Consider the following 16,008-nt stretch of genomic DNA (forward strand, 5'->3'; position numbering starts at 1 on the left):
AAACATATTTGTCCACAACTTTAAAATGACTGGTGTCACAATGGAAAGAAAAATGAAGCCCGAGCAAGAGTAAAGCCTGGTTGGTACCTACTGGTTTGCGTGGAGAAGGAGCCGAGGATTCCGGATATTAAGCTACAAGGGAAGCCAGAGGTTAAAGTTCTAGACGAATGAATTGATTTTCACAAATCAGTTGAAAGTAGTTAAATCAATTACAAAATCATATTTGTCAGTCATAAAATGTACAACACTTTCAATTGGATATTTCAGGAGTATAAAGTTATATTTGCATGATTACATATTAACCTAACATCTAAATGAGAAAACTTCATTGTAGAAGAAAACATTATAATGTAGGTCTTCGTAACTCCGCATATTACCATAGTATTTACATATGTTTTCCTTCAAATCATCATCACCACCACCACTTGTTTAAGGGTGTCAGATCACAATTTTATTTAATGCCAGACAGGTTGGAAAAAATCAATACATCAGAAACACTCATTTTATCACTGAGGTTGAGAGACTATGTCTTTAAAATAAGAGAAGCTCAAGATGGCTGCTCACAAATCAGTTTGTGACCATAAATAGATTCAATGGATTGAAAAGGACCCATGGAAAATATAACAAAGCCTTACTAGAATCAATTTTCAATCAGGTGGCAAAACCAACCCAGACAAGATTAATGAGAATGGGAAAATTATTTTAATTAAAGTTGCTCTTAACACTCAGCACACATACAGAAAGAAATTTTGAATTAGTTTTTAGTCTGAACATGCACTTAAACATTTAGAAGACAGATGATCACTTTGAGACGAGGATTTCAGTCTTTTCAAAGCAGTGCTAAAAGCCACAAACTTGTCAGTTAGATTGTCTTAGAAATATTACACTATCTGGGCAGCATAGACCATCATCATGCATTAAACATCATCATAATGTGTGTGTGAGTGGGGGGGGGGGTCAGATTAAGATGATTGGAACTGGTGGTGAAAATGAAAGTCTGATATGATTTCCTGAAGCCAGAATGCTCAGGCTTCAAATGTATATTTAACATAAATAAAGAGATCAGACTTCCCGAGCAGAATGCTCATAAAAAAAAGGACTCACATCATTGGTAACTTTGATATTATAAACCAACCATTTCTTTAAAATGCCAGTGACTAGATTGACTTTTTTTGTAGTGCATGTGGTCAATAGACTCAATAACTAACCCCATTGATTTAGCCAAGCAGTCACCTACAAAAAGTGAAATGTAAACATACCGTGTTTCATCCAATAATTCTGTTCATGAAATACCTTATGCCTTCCTAAAGTAAATATTCTACAGTTCACTGTCTATATAACTGATATATATGCGTCTCCTGTAACTACAGCAGTTAGATAGACAGCTGTCTGCAGTGAAGTGGAGAATATGTTCTCTAGAAATGCAATATTACTACAATTGTGGGATTGCTAGATGAATCGTGTGTGAATCACCGGTGAAATATAGCACATTCACGTTGCACCCAGTAAATACTGCCGAGTCTGTTCCCATAAATGTTGCTGCCAAATTGGGTATGACAAAGCATTAAACAAATGAGGGATAAAAAAAAAGAACAAAGATGGAAAGGCTATTCAAAAATGAGAACATATAGAAAGATACCACTTGAGAAATGTTATGCTGTTAAGGCTAACTAGGTGAGGGAGTGGGAGAAGAAAGTGTATTCATAAATATTATTTAAGTATTTGCAGATTATGTTGAATTAGGCGATCTTATCTTTTGGCAAAGTTAGTGTCCAGAATTACCATAGAAATATTGGAGACCATCAAGAATGGGCATTGGATAAACATTAAAAGGAAGCACTGACATTTAGAATTTCCAAGCCAAAATCATAAAAAAACTAAATTGACCAGTCTTTAATTTTAAAAAGATATAATATAAAATTGCAAATGATTCCTTTATCTTCCCACTTAATTGGATTTTCCCCCCTGTAAAGCCATTTTAGCAGATCTATCCACTCTATTAAATACTGCACAAGAACCCTTGCCATTTCAGAATAAATTTGACTTGTTAACGCAGCAGTCTTTGTTTACCAAGCAAAATCTGCTGATAACAAATATGGTTTAATTATCGTGTCCGAAATGTTCTCACAGAACTGGCTCTGAGGTCCACCAGCCTCAATAATCCTCTAGGTTTTTAAATCCAATAAAATCAAATGAGTGAGAAAAGCCATCAGTCCGTTAAAGTCGAAAGACATGCCATCTCATCTACAGAGAAACAGACCATTTCCATGTCTACGCTGACAGAGCTGTCTGCACTGGGGATAGTACTATTCTATTTGATTTATGGTATAATAGTGTGACAAATGATGACAAAAATAAACTTTTACTGCAGTGAACTGCTCCTGTATTTATGAAATTTTCCCAAGTACCGAAATCTTTTATCTGCAAGTTGTACACGGAGTGGAAACGAGTGATTATGGTGCAGTAATAGTAATACAGTGATGGAGGCAGACTCTGCTGTAAATGGATTGAGGTAAAATAGCTACCACACCATGATAAATGTGAACAGCGCTTTGCTGACAGATGATCTAACAGGTGTTCATAACAACTATATAAGAGGATTTATTTATGACTGGCCACAGCCACAGTACTGTAAATCAACTGAAGCAGCTGTACACCAGCAAACACAAGTCCCTAATGTAACAACTACACAGAACAAGGGGAAAAATACTGTTTGGAATCCTAATCATTAAATAATTACTGCACACATATAGACCAAATCTAGTTGCAGCACTCAGAGCCATTTGGAAATTTAATAAGCACACTTTTGCATTTTACTTCCAAAACAAATGATGGAGGAAGAAAATAAACAGCATTACAAGCATCTCCAAGTACTGTTAGTGACTATTCTCAGTAGACTAACAATAGTAATTGGAGAACTGGCACATAATCAAGATTAAGATGCAAGCAAGCTGTTCCATAAACAGCCATTTCCCCCTTTTACTTTGACTTGGAAGAAAAGGCTATCAAGATTTATTACATTATTTTCCAATTCATTCTAAAACAAAATAAATCAAGCACAAACTGTACTTTCTTCCCATTTATGATTAGGAAAAGCTGCGTACCTCAAACTCCAAGAAATTTCATTCTGCATAAGTCGTTGAGAAAAATCTAAATAGTAAACTCTATAAACTCCAATAATTATTGGTAAAATATCATTGGTAAAGCATTTTAAAGCATGTTTACTATCAATTACCTCACTGAAGATAGTTTCTACTCAAAACCATCTCAGTATTTTTTAAGATCTTTAGGAATGGCATGATTCTGAACCACTACAGAATATTGTTCCTCTTTGTAGCTTTGCAACACTGCTTGATGGTGACTCCTTTCCATCTTCCAAAGTGGACATAACGAGCCAGCCACCAGGACGTGCTTTGGAACAATTTGAAGCAGGTTCCCTAATGAGGGAGAAGGAACCCGAAGGATAGTGTGCTCTCTGTCAAAATCTGACGCATGGGTGTGTTGGTAACAGGATCTTGGCAGCTCAAACCTTGCTTAGGATATTTGCATAATACATTTTACTACTAGATCATAACTGATCAAATTCCAATAATGATTTACAACCAATCAAATCAACATTTCTTGCATTGTACTTTTACGAAGTAATTTTAACTTCAGAAATCCAGTGTTTTACTTTCTTTCAAACTATCCAAGAAGTGAAAGGATTTTATCTGACCATGATTATATAGACACATGAGAAAAAGTATTGAGATAAGCTCTGAATGGCTATAAGGTTCTTAATGCAACATTAAAACAAACAGTAAAAATGACTTTTGGGCAAAAGTATAAATTTCTTTAGATAAGGTTTACTTTTGGTTCAGAAGATATAATGGCACATCATCTTTATCTTGAACTCTTCTCAAACAATATCTCTCAAAAAGAATGTATGTCTGGGTATGATTTTTTTGGTACCACATTTACTTTCAGATACCTTTCTTGGTATCATGTGTTATGATTAGTTGTTACACACATCTCTGGAGAGGGCCAAGCTAGAACAATAGATTACAATGTCAACTGCACTCAACATTTGCCCACACAAAAGAAACACCCTGAACAACATATGGGAATAATCAATGCATAAACATAACCATTCCAAAGTTAGTATCTCAAGAGTTTAGGTAATTATATGGAAATGTGTTGGTTTATTAATAAGAAAAGGTAAAAGTATGAGTTTAGGTAAATACTGAAATTTCAAAGGGATGCAAAACTGCAAGTATTTAATGAAGGGGGAATTATAGATGAAAAAAGTATAGCAGTGGCTAGCCAGCACACCCTCTGCCAGACTCTTGCTTGTAGATCTACTTTGTTCACTCTTGAGACAGCACAGTCTTAAGTTCTCGCAGTAGTACGGAACCAATCACAGTCTTTTCCGTGTTTATGCTGAGTTGTACCGTTGAGCCTTCTTTTGCTTGCGTTGTGATTAGCACCAAAGCTCCACTGTTCACAGTTTTAGCTGCAAATCTAAAAAAAAGTTAATTTAGTAAATAAATACATTTCTTTTATTTTAATTAGGAACACTTGCAGATCTTCCACAGACACACACATATAGCAAAGTACGAGGGGTGATTGATAAGTTCGTGGCTTAAGGTAGAAGTCGTCAGTTTTAGAAAACCTAGCACATTTATTTTTCAACATAGTCCCCTCCTACATGTACACACTTAGTTCAGCGGTCATGGAGCATACGGATCCCTTCTTTGTAGAAGTGGTCCACAGCAGGGGTGATTGATAAGTTTGTGATCTAAGGTAGAAGAAGATGAGTTATACAGCTCTATCACTCAAAGAGTTGAACTGCACGTGCATGTAACAGGCGCGTCTTGGTCCTCCAGGTGGTCCACAGCAGGGGTGATTGATAAGTTCGTGGCCTAAGGTGGAAGGAGAAGAGTTATACAACTCTCGTTACATGCACGTGCAGTTCAACTCTTTGAGTGAAAATGCAGAAAGTTTGAAGTTAATAGCTCTTCTCTTTCTACCTCAGGCCACAAACTTATCAATCACCCCTGCTGTGGACCGCTTTCTGGAGGTCGAAGATGCCGACTTCTATAAAGAAGGGAACCATTATGCTCCACGGCCGCTGCGCTAAGTGTGTAAATGTAGGAAAAATAAGTGTGCTAGGTTTTTTAAAATTGACTCCTTCTACCTTAGGCCACAAACTTATCAATCACCCCTTGTATATACTGAATGGATGCATTAAGACAACAGTGGAATGTTATATCCATTTATCTATACAACGATTAAAGATAAAAAAATCTTGAACTAGAGCCTACTTTAACTAATTGTAGGGAGGTTAACCATTTAACACAAGTGAAAATGTCATCACAGTGCTTTTGGTGGGCATGCATGACCATTCGTGAGTTTTGGAGAGGCTGGACTGTCACCATCTTTGCTGTGTTAGCTTTTGATAGGTTTCTGTTGCGGACTTGGTACGTACATCCCTTAAGCACTACAAACAACAATAACCAACCACACTCACTGTAACATTTCAATTTGTTGTCTCATCTGTTGTTTGCCTTACATTTGCTTAGGGAGAAACTGCCTAAATGAACACTTTTGCTACTCAGCCTGGGAAAGCTACCTGTGGCTTTCCCTTTAAATAAGTTAACAGTATTACCATTATTCAATTTGCTTAGCTTTACTGCTTCACATTTGCTAATAAGGATGGCACTTCAATCCTTTTTAGAATCACTTGTTAAAGTTGCAATAGAAGATGAATTGGAATTAAAGCAGACTGGCTTGTTCAATCTCAAACTCAAATACCAAGTGATGGTTAATCTGCCTATTGTTGAGACAAGTCTGGAGATTTTTAACATTAATGTTGTGAGGATGCCTTTATAGTTTGAAGAAAAACCAGCATAAAAGGCCCTGGGGATTGTCAAGGAATGGAGTGCCACACCTACAGAATGATGACTTGGGACTTCTGAGTTGGTATTTTGGAATCGAGAATGATTCATGGGTTCGAAGATCAACATTCCACAGACAGGGCAGGAGTCCTTTGCTACTGTCAGGGGTATAGGAGCCTGAAGACACGCACTTAATGTTTTAGGAATATCTTCCTACCCTCCACCATCAGTTTTTTGAACATACAATGAACCAACATGGCCTCATTTTTTTTGCACTATTTATTTTTATATATCTATTCTTATTGTAACAGTTTTTAATGTATTTCACTGCACTGCTGCAAAACTACAAATTTCCTGACTTATGCCAGTGATATTAAACCTGATTCTGATTCTGAGTTTGCAAACTGATAGTCTCCTTTTCCTGCTTCCATGTGTTCTGGACATGCAGACTTCAGGATTCGCAGTACCAACCTGAATGCACATTCTCTGCTTTGAGCAGTCATGGGTCAGAACTCCCAGAGTCAATGGGGGATGGGGCATTATCTTCAGAGCACATCCTTGAGTCATTTGTCTGCCTGGTAATTTCTTCCTGAGGCAGAGTCCAGAACAGAGTCTGTTGTGAGTACTGAGCTGTGAATGATTTGACCAGACCAACAGAGCTGACTGAGTGTAATTAGCGTCTACTTGCTGGGGATATTAGCACAGACATTGTCCTTCCAATGAGAATTTGGAGAATTTTAAGAGATACCACCAATACCATATCCAAAAGTGCCATGAGGTATTCTGCAGGCTGAGCAGGTTTCAGCAGCTTAGAGTGGGGCAGGGACCATGAATTTTGTGCAAGATCTTGATCTTCAAACACCCTCTTCCTAAAATGGCCAAAGGCCATGCTAATTCATTGCCAATGTCTGCCTTTTACTGAAGTGTGGGAAGTAGTCCTTATTTTGCAACACCACACTATGGACTCTTATTGCTGTAGGGGAGTCTTGTGCAGCAGAGGAAGATGGAGGCTGGTGTTGTAAAGGACCTTTGATCAGGAATGGTTGAACACAAGGCCCAACTCTTCTGGGTTTTTAGCAAATAAACTTGGCTTCTGAGCACAGGCAAATACAGGTATTGTTTTCATACTGTTGTTTAACTACTGAGGTTGGGGTGACCTTGCTTCTGCAGTGTAGTCTCTGTAGGTTGAAACATTTCCTATTAATTCTAATGATCAGCTCTATGCCCACACCAGTCTTAACTGAGTTGGCTCTGCTGCATATTTATTGGTTAAGATCATTGCTTGTATGGCATCATGGTGCAAACAAAGTGGTGATGGTAGTATCTGTGGGTAGCTAAATTTGAGAAGGGTGTTCCAATCTTTCCCAAATGATAGGAGTTAATGCTTCCAGTGAGCTTCTGGCATCTGTGTTGTGGTTTTTGCACAGTGAAGATCTCGGAAGGTGATGAGATTGATATATGCATGTGTTAGTATAGCTTACCCGGAAAACGACCAGTTTTACACCTCAGATGTAAAGCACTCACAAATGAAGATATTTTGTAATGCTACAGCGTCCCACTCTTCAAAATAAAGGAACAATGCATTTTATTTTACTTCATGTGCAATTTAGAGTAAAGAACACATACACAGTTTCCAATGTCATATGCAAACTTGACACTGAGTCTTGCAGTCAATATATCTTGCTAAAAGATTTTTACAAAAATGTATTGTAGTGAACCCCTTGCTATTGGAAGGATGTTCATTGTTTGCTAAAGGTGCAGAGAGGACACATTGGTCCCCACTGTCTCCACTCTACTGTTACCTTACAAAACTGAGAACATGCTCATTATGAAATCATTTTATTGTGACTGTGGTTCCTTCAAACAACATGTGGTGTTAACTAGCAGTTTTTCCAATAAGCCTGAAAAAAAGTCAATACTTATAAAAATTGCTTTTGTCTCAGACTGTGCTGAATTAACCGATCTTAACTAGAATACCAGAACACTGCAGAAGTGTTATCATAACTTAAGGAGGAAGGAGTTTCAGCCAGGATTCTGGCATTTGGTTGGTAAGCTGCATTTCCTCACTAAGAAAAGCACATTAGTTAAGGGTAGAATCAGAATCTGGATCTACAGTAAGGTGCAATCACTCACTATTCAATCCTCAAATTCAGAACTGTGAACTGGGCAACAAACCAGAGACCAAGCTACCAGAACCACAGTCAACTGGGAGCAAGGCCAGAACCAATAATGAGAGGAAGAAAAGAAAAATTGTGAGATGAGGTGGTGGTGAGGAGTCTTACCTAATGTTCAAAATTTCACAGTAGCCCAGTCCAGTGATCAGGAAATGACTTGGGTTGTCAGTCCAATAGGTAGGAATAAAATCAGGCATGTGTGATCATACCCTGATGAACAAAGGAGAGAAGCACTGGGAAGAGGATAGCATGGTCAATCGTATCAAAGATGATGAAGGAGGGAGAGAATACATCTGTGAACATCATATAGAATGTCGTTTCTGACTTTAACAAGAACACTCTCAATATCGTAATGTTAGGATATGCACTGCTAAATCAGCGAGTGCCTCACACATAGCTGTGAGTTGAATGTGCAGAATGGAGAGAGGGGTTTAGGGAAGGGGGGGGGCTTGTTGCAAAAGGAAAAAGTCAGGGTTAATTTTGTGAGCTATAATGCTTGTAGATTAGAAAGGTGATACAGATAGACCTGGCAGGCAAATGGCCAAAAATCTTGTCAACCTTTCCCATTCATATCTGTGCTTCCTGCAGAAAGAGACAGTTCACCACTCAGTCATGCCGACATTGGAAAACAACCCAGAAGCGTCTTGGTTTAGTCTTTGTATACACAGCCCCTGAAATGTGCATTTCCTGAAAGGATTACTGAGTTCTGTTAACCAATGAACTACATATGTACAATACAATACAATCTTAAATTCCGAATTCCACTGCTTCAAATTGTCTAGACCTTGACCAGCTAACAGGCTGAGTCCCTCACCCTGATTCACTATTCAGTTAGATCATGCCCAATCTTTCACCTTAACTCCATTTTCCTTTACTAATCCCTTGGCTCCCTTCCTATCCCTAAATCTATGGAACAATCATTTGCATCTCTCTTGGTTAGTGAATCTTCAGAATTCTCTCTCTCTCTCTCTAGGAAGAAGAGTCTTCACTGTAGTCACTATTACTAAGAAGGTGCTTAGGAAACCAAAAGGTCTGAAGGTATTTAAGTCACCTGGACCAAATGGACTACACCCCAGGGTTCTAAAACAGGTAGCTTAAGAGCTAGTGGAGGCATTAATAGCGGTCTTTCAAGAATCACTAGATTCTGGAATGATTCCGGAGGACTGGAAAATTGCAAATGTGATGTGGAGAAAGGAGAATGGGGTTGAGAGGGATAATAAATCAGCCACGGTAGAATGACGAATCAAACTTAATGGGCCAAATGGCCTAATGTTGCACATATGTCTCTTGGTCCTGGAAATTTCTTTTCATCTTTGTCTTTAATGGTTAAACCCTGGCTCTCAACGTCCCAGCAAGGGAGAAATAATTAATTGTTTGGGGAAAAAATCAATGGTTTAGTCACTATATTTTTGATAGTTATTCAACAGAATTTTCCAAGTCCAATTCTTGGAAAATATTTAATACAGTGATCTATGTATACTTTCACCTTTGAATCAACACATATATATACAGAAAAGTGACAGCAATACCATGAAGGATCCCACCCACTTTGCTCATGGACTGTTTGTTCCACTCTCATCAGGGAGGAAACTATGCAGCATCCACACCTGGACTACCAGTCTCAAAAACAGTTACTTTCCCCAAGCAGTAAGGCTGTTCAACGCCTCCGCCCACTAACCCCACTCCTCCAACCAACACTACTTTTATCATTTCCTGTCAGTCACCCTTATGTACAGACGCTCCTGTGCCTAGTGTCACTTTAGGACATACGATCAATGTACACAAGTTATCTTACATATTTATATTTATTGTGTTAAATTATTATTGTGTCCTTTATCTTGTTGTGTTTTTCTTGTGCTGCATCGGATCCAGAGTAACAATTATTTTGATCACCTTTATACCCATACTGGAAATGACATAAAGCAATCTTGAATCTTGAGATGATCCATTGTTATCCAAAGAATCTAGGCCTGCACTTAAATGCACCATTGAAGGAATGCTGCTCCTTCAAAAGTTTACTTTAAAAGAAACTTTCAAAAACTTTCAAGTGCATGTTAAAGATCTTATGGCACGATCGGAACAGGAGAGGGATGTGTGCGACCTGTCCAACATTTCTCCCCAAAGTGAAGCCAACAATCATTCAGTCCTCATAAATCCTCGTGCATAAATTGGCAACACTTAATGCCTTCCTAATAAAAGCGACTACACTTCAAAAGTAATCCTAAAGTAATCTGAATATTTATAACACAGGTGCAAGCTTTTTTCTTTGAAGGCATTCTTATGTATAATATTAATTATGTACAAATGATTAGCAACTTGAAGACTACATAAGATTTATTGTTAATGCCTTCTACATACATATTGAACTGAATCATTAAAACAAATTCTTTGGACCAGCTTCATTCCTAGAGCAGGTATAGATGCAGTTGTAAAGCCACAAAAAATATAACAAACTTTATTTTGGATTTAATCTTGCACAATTGAATTCCAAGACACTGGAAACCAGCTAATTACATGGAATTAAAAGCCAAACTGTCTCTTCAGCATTGCAATTGACTGAAAAGCCATTTTAGCCACAATAAACTTCTGTCAATCCTGCTAATTCTTTCTGCATGCAAAGCAAGTCACCAGGGAGACAAGTGAAAGGACAGCACAGTACCAACAGCCGCCTGTCTTCCACATCCAGAGAATCTCCTTTTGTTGTTACTGCAAAACAAAAAGTTGTCGCACATGGGTCTTTTGAAAACACTAACAAATGTAGAGCAGTCCCTGACCTGCAGTGACCCCACTCTACAGGCCGATCTCATTTTCCCCTTTCTGAATGACACGTGTCTGAATCCGAGCCATCTGCCTCAATTTGCACAACATCTTTAGCCACAATAGGTCCCAGTTAGCCCTGACAACAGCTCACAATACTCCAACATAAAACACTACTGGGCTGACAGCACGCCGTCAGCTATTCAACAGCAAACCAACTGGTCAGTGTCTCACATCTGACAATTAATGCAGGCCTTGCATACTGCCTGTGGGAGTCCACTGGGAGCTGCTTAATTATCATCACCACAAGAGAGGGAGTTTATCAGCAGATAATCAAAAACTTTCACTTCAGATATAATTAGAATATTAGCCACTTAAGCAGGAAACAGATTCTTTTTAAATGAGCTGCAATATTCTATCAGCCATTCTACCATAGCAACAAGATTACCTATCAAAGAAGAAAACTAAAGCTGATACTGAAAAAATAACTTTTTACTTTTGTTTAACACATTTCGTAAAAAGCAGAAATGCTGAAGCTCCATTCAATTCAGGATACTGAATATAGCTGAAACGTTGACTGTACTTTTTTCCATAGATGCTGCCTGGCCTGCTGAGTTCCTCCAGCATTTTGTGTGTGTTGCCAGGATATCGAATATTAAAGAGAATTTTCCATAGTTAACTAACTATTCTTCTAATCCTTTGATCTGATTTTAAAAGCCGGAGCTAAATCATTCATAATAAACCAGCTTAAAGGCTATCAGTAAATCAGATCTAAATCCTCTCCTAAATAACACCTTTCTTTACACTGGTTAATAGCCACTGTGAAATTATTTTATCCAATGGTTAAGCAGCTATAATCTTAATTTAGAAAATAACTTACAATAACACTCACCTTTATTCAATTAACAAATTATTTTCATTACAGTTAAAAATCATAACTGCAATGTTCTCTCTCATGAACTATGCAATGTGGCACTTACGTGAGTATAAACAGCTTAATGTGTACATGAAAGAGCTCTGACCTGAGGCATTAGGTCTGCTTCAACCTCAACAAATGCTGCCAGACCTGCTAAGTATTTCTTTAATTTTCTGTTTTTAATGTCAGATTCTTTTTTATTTTTTATTATTGGTTTAATATATTGTGCTAATGGTGCTTGGCTTGCTGGTAACTATAATGTGGATAGCTCATGCTCACTGACAAAAAAAAACATTACAAATCAGTATTACAAATGAATTTAGAGATATACAATTCCAGAAATGATGGAAAATGAGGAGAATAACTTGCAGGACTTCAACAGGAAAAGCGAACAGTGAATAGGGCTGATGTGATTGGTTTGCTGAGAGTTGACAGGGATCCAATCAGCTGAAAGGGCTTCTTCTGTGCCAAAGAAAGTAACTAATAAGTTCTCAAATAAATTGCATATGCTCCCAGAATGCCATGTGTGCATATTCAATATTGAAATACCCTTCAATTCAAATGTGTTTCCATTTTTATCTGATCAAAATATTCCTTTTTTAAATTATCTAATTATTATGGGAAACACATTGTTAAGCTGAGGCAGGTGAAGAAAATTGTCACAAGAACATTACCTGGATCAGAGGATTTGTGTTATCAGGAGATTGGATAAACTAGGAATGTTTTCCCTGGAGCACAAGCAGGCTGTAAAGGGACATGCTAGAGGTATATACAATTATGAGAAGCATAGATAGGGTAGGTAGCCACAGTCTGTTTCCCATTGTAGGAATGTATATCTTAGCGTAGGTTTAAGGTGAAGTGAAAAGGAGGTTTAAGGAGGATCTAAAGAGGCAAGTATTTCACGCAGAGAGCAGTTGTTACCTGGAATGAGCTGCCAAAGGAATTAGTGGAAGCAGGAACAGTGACAATATCAGAATCATATTTACTACCACTAACATAAGACACAAAGGTTGTTGTTTTGAAACAGCGATAGAGTGCAAATCTATAAACCACATAAATAAATTAATAAATAATGAAACAAAAAGCAAAAGGGTAATGAAGTGGTCACCATGGACTCTCTAAAATCTGATGGCAGAGGGGAAGAACCTGTTCCTAAGTTATTGAATGTAGATCTCCAGGCTCCTGTCTCTCCTCACTGATGGTAGTACTGAAAGGAGGGTGTGTCCTGAATGGCGAGGTCCTTAATGATGGATGAGGCACTGCCTCTTGAAGATGGCCTTGATATTTAATCTGGATGAGGTAGACAGAGGTATATGGAATTAATGAAAGCAACTGGGATTAGTACAGACTGGCAAAACAGTCGGCATTGACACCTTGGGGTGAAGGGCCTGTTTCTATTCTGTACAACAGTAACTCTCAGAGAAACATCTGTCCATTCCCTCTTCCCATGACACTTGTTTTGCATCAGTAATTAATAAGACTAGTTCCGGAATATCAAACAGGAGTTTTGCTCATCATACAATTGCAAAATATTCACCTGGTCTTGTCGATGTAGCTTTAAACTTTATGTTTCCACAACTTTTTTTCTCATATCAAATGAAAAAAAGATTATAGGTGCCTTGCAAATTAGTGTATTTAGTCAGTATTAAATAGTTAAACTATATTTGCACAAATATTTCAAATTTAATCCCTAATCTGAACAGTAGAACAGCTCAGACGGGCTAGAAAGATCTGTCAGTGGTTCTGTTCCTGTCCTGATATTCCTAATTGGTCTGGCTTCAATGCTAAATGAAGGTTAGGTGCAAATGTGATGGTGACTGATTTTACGCTTAGCATAAAAAGTTAACTGGAAGAAGTTCCACTCTCACTGCCTTTGAAACAGGATGAATGTATCAGGTGAGTTTCAGGAGAGTCAAGTCAAGCTTCTGTCCTCTTACACTTCTTAAACATGACATGAAAAGCCTCCCAGTTGGATGCCCATTCTATCAATCCACTCAATGCCCATGCAGCAGATGCCTATCGGGCAGACTGAAGTAACATGTTCAATGGTTTGGAATACATGCCCACTGTTCTACTTGGATCAATGCACAATTGGCTACAATGTATGTAGCCAGTGCAGATTACACTGAGGGCTGCCCATAGTCCCCAAAAGTGCTGGAAGCCAAGTAACTTAATTGTAGGCTCACTGATGAGTGGGTTTGCACATATATTGGTTTCTATTTCACAGAACGGCTGGTTTATTTTGAAATGGTTTTGTTCTCATTTAGACTGTGTAAGTGGGCAAGGCTCCTGTTGTGCAAGAAATTTGCTGCCCGGAAGAGGGCAGTGAGATTGCTGCAAATAGCAGGTGGCGATGTGGGCCAGGACCAGCAGTCACTTACAGCTAAGGTTCCTGCACCACCCAGGTGACACCACTTTTCTGCACTTCTGCAGAAGTTGCAGGGTCACAGAGTGGCCAATATGACACAGTGTGGCATCCTTAAATTGTGCTTTCCCGCCATGTTCTGGCAAGTTTCTGAACCATGTTTACTCCTTTAATTCTTTGATTATTTTTGTCACTTGAATCTCTCCTGCTTTCCAACCTATCATACACTTTTCCTTTCTTTCACTGACTGGAAATATTAGCTCTGTTTACCCTCCATGGAAATTGCCCAATCTGTATGAATTTCCAAATCTTCTGTTTTCGTTCCATTTTATTAGTTGCTTTATTTACAACTGCTGGAAGGGACTCAGCAGATCAGGCAGCATCTATGGAGGGAAATTAACTGTCAATATTTCAGACTGAGATCCTTCATCAGGATTTCCAGCATCTGCAGCATCTCTTTTGTCTACAGCTACACAGTTGCAGGAGTTAAAATGTGTATTTATTATAAACATATTTGGGAGTCCTTATCTTACTAAAATCAGATTCCCTGTACCAATGCCACATTATCAATTATATGACATGAAGTTAGTTGTTATTTTTCTGCAAAATAGAATAAATACCACCAAATCTGTCAATTTCTTTTAATCTATTAATCTTTGGTACCAATTTAAGTGCAGTGTTCCTTGGCATTTTTAACTGTTTCAAAATAATTTTCCTACTTTCAATCTACCTTCGTACAGTTATACAACGTAGAACAAATTTTCTATAATGATGTCATGTTTGTACTGCAAGGATAATGCTTAACTATTTCAATTCTAAATGTATGAAAAAAATCATTTATTCATCGTTCTCCTTTGCTCCCAATACAGATACTATTGTCCCCAAATGCTTTCAGCTTTTAAATCCCAATGCTTTTCTATTTAGTTTTTAGGGTATTCTGTGAAACCTGTCATCCAAAACATTAGCCAAGAACTCACTAAACACACTCCATGGAAGACCTTATAACCTGCAGTCCTAACCTTCTGCTTCTTCCCTTTGCAAAAAGTATTTTGACGAAAATTCTTTTTAAAAAAGAATTCTCACTCTATACCTAGAAAAGTTAAAGGATGTCACAGATACTGGTCTGCTGCACAAGATATAAAGGATCCATCAACAAAACCTGATGCAGTCACAAACATTGCATTTATAAAAACTGACAAAACACTTCATCCTATTACAAGGTGGACAGTTCATTTTGAAACTGTTGATCTCATATTCAACCTTGGTAAATCTGTGCCAAGTGTTGAGAGAAGAAGAAAAAAATAAAGTTCCCTCCTTTTTGAGCTATAGTCATGCTCAACAATTTTACTGCCAATTGAATTAATTTCTGTGGAAGCATTTAGAATTTAAATTAGCAATTGATAATTCACCAAACCACTTAGTTTTGGAGGAGTTACAATAAACAGTGTAGAGAATTTTGCTCAGGCTTTTGCGTGTGCAGTTTCCCTTCAGCTTCTTCTGTCCGTCAATCTGTTTTTAGTTGAATGGCTCAGTTTTATATTTGTTGGTTACCAACAGCTGTGACAATGGCCCTTGGAGGGTAACAATTTTTTTGACATGAATCCTTCAATTACTGATTGCTGAAGCAGACACAATCCTATTAGCAAGAAAGACGATCACAGGACGCATTGCCTTGCCCTGGGCTGTACTAAAAATAATTAGCCCAAAGTTGGCAAATGTTGAACAAAACCACAGAAAGGCTATAGACAATGCAAAAACAGCTTTACAAAAAAGGAAGATTGAAATTTTCAGAAACTGATGACCAGGCTGTCTATCACACCTGAAGACAAGCTTGTACCAATTATTGATGTAAAACATTAGATATCTAAAGCAGTAAAAATGTTTATTACAGGATTGAATTCAATAGTACAAGAAGCAAAA

General features: G+C 37.8%; 1 protein-coding gene across 2 annotated transcripts in view; it reads right to left on the bottom strand.

Moving 5' to 3' along the window:
- Positions 1–276: 276 nt before the first annotated feature.
- Positions 277–16,008, bottom strand: part of ap3b1a (adaptor related protein complex 3 subunit beta 1a) — a 257,151-nt gene continuing 241,419 nt past the window's right edge. Inside the window, exon 27 of one of the 2 annotated variants that reach the window (XM_063049310.1) lies at positions 277–4,500. In XM_063049310.1, the coding sequence (XP_062905380.1) occupies positions 4,347–4,500 (154 nt within the window). In that variant the 3' untranslated portion in view covers positions 277–4,346. Of the gene's footprint in view, positions 4,501–5,147; positions 10,757–16,008 lie in introns of those variants that run through there. The other variant, XM_063049311.1, reaches the window with a different exon arrangement.

The sequence above is a fragment of the Mobula hypostoma genome, chromosome 5 (genome assembly GCF_963921235.1).
Source record: "Mobula hypostoma chromosome 5, sMobHyp1.1, whole genome shotgun sequence".
NCBI classification, from domain to species: domain Eukaryota; kingdom Metazoa; phylum Chordata; class Chondrichthyes; order Myliobatiformes; family Myliobatidae; genus Mobula; species Mobula hypostoma.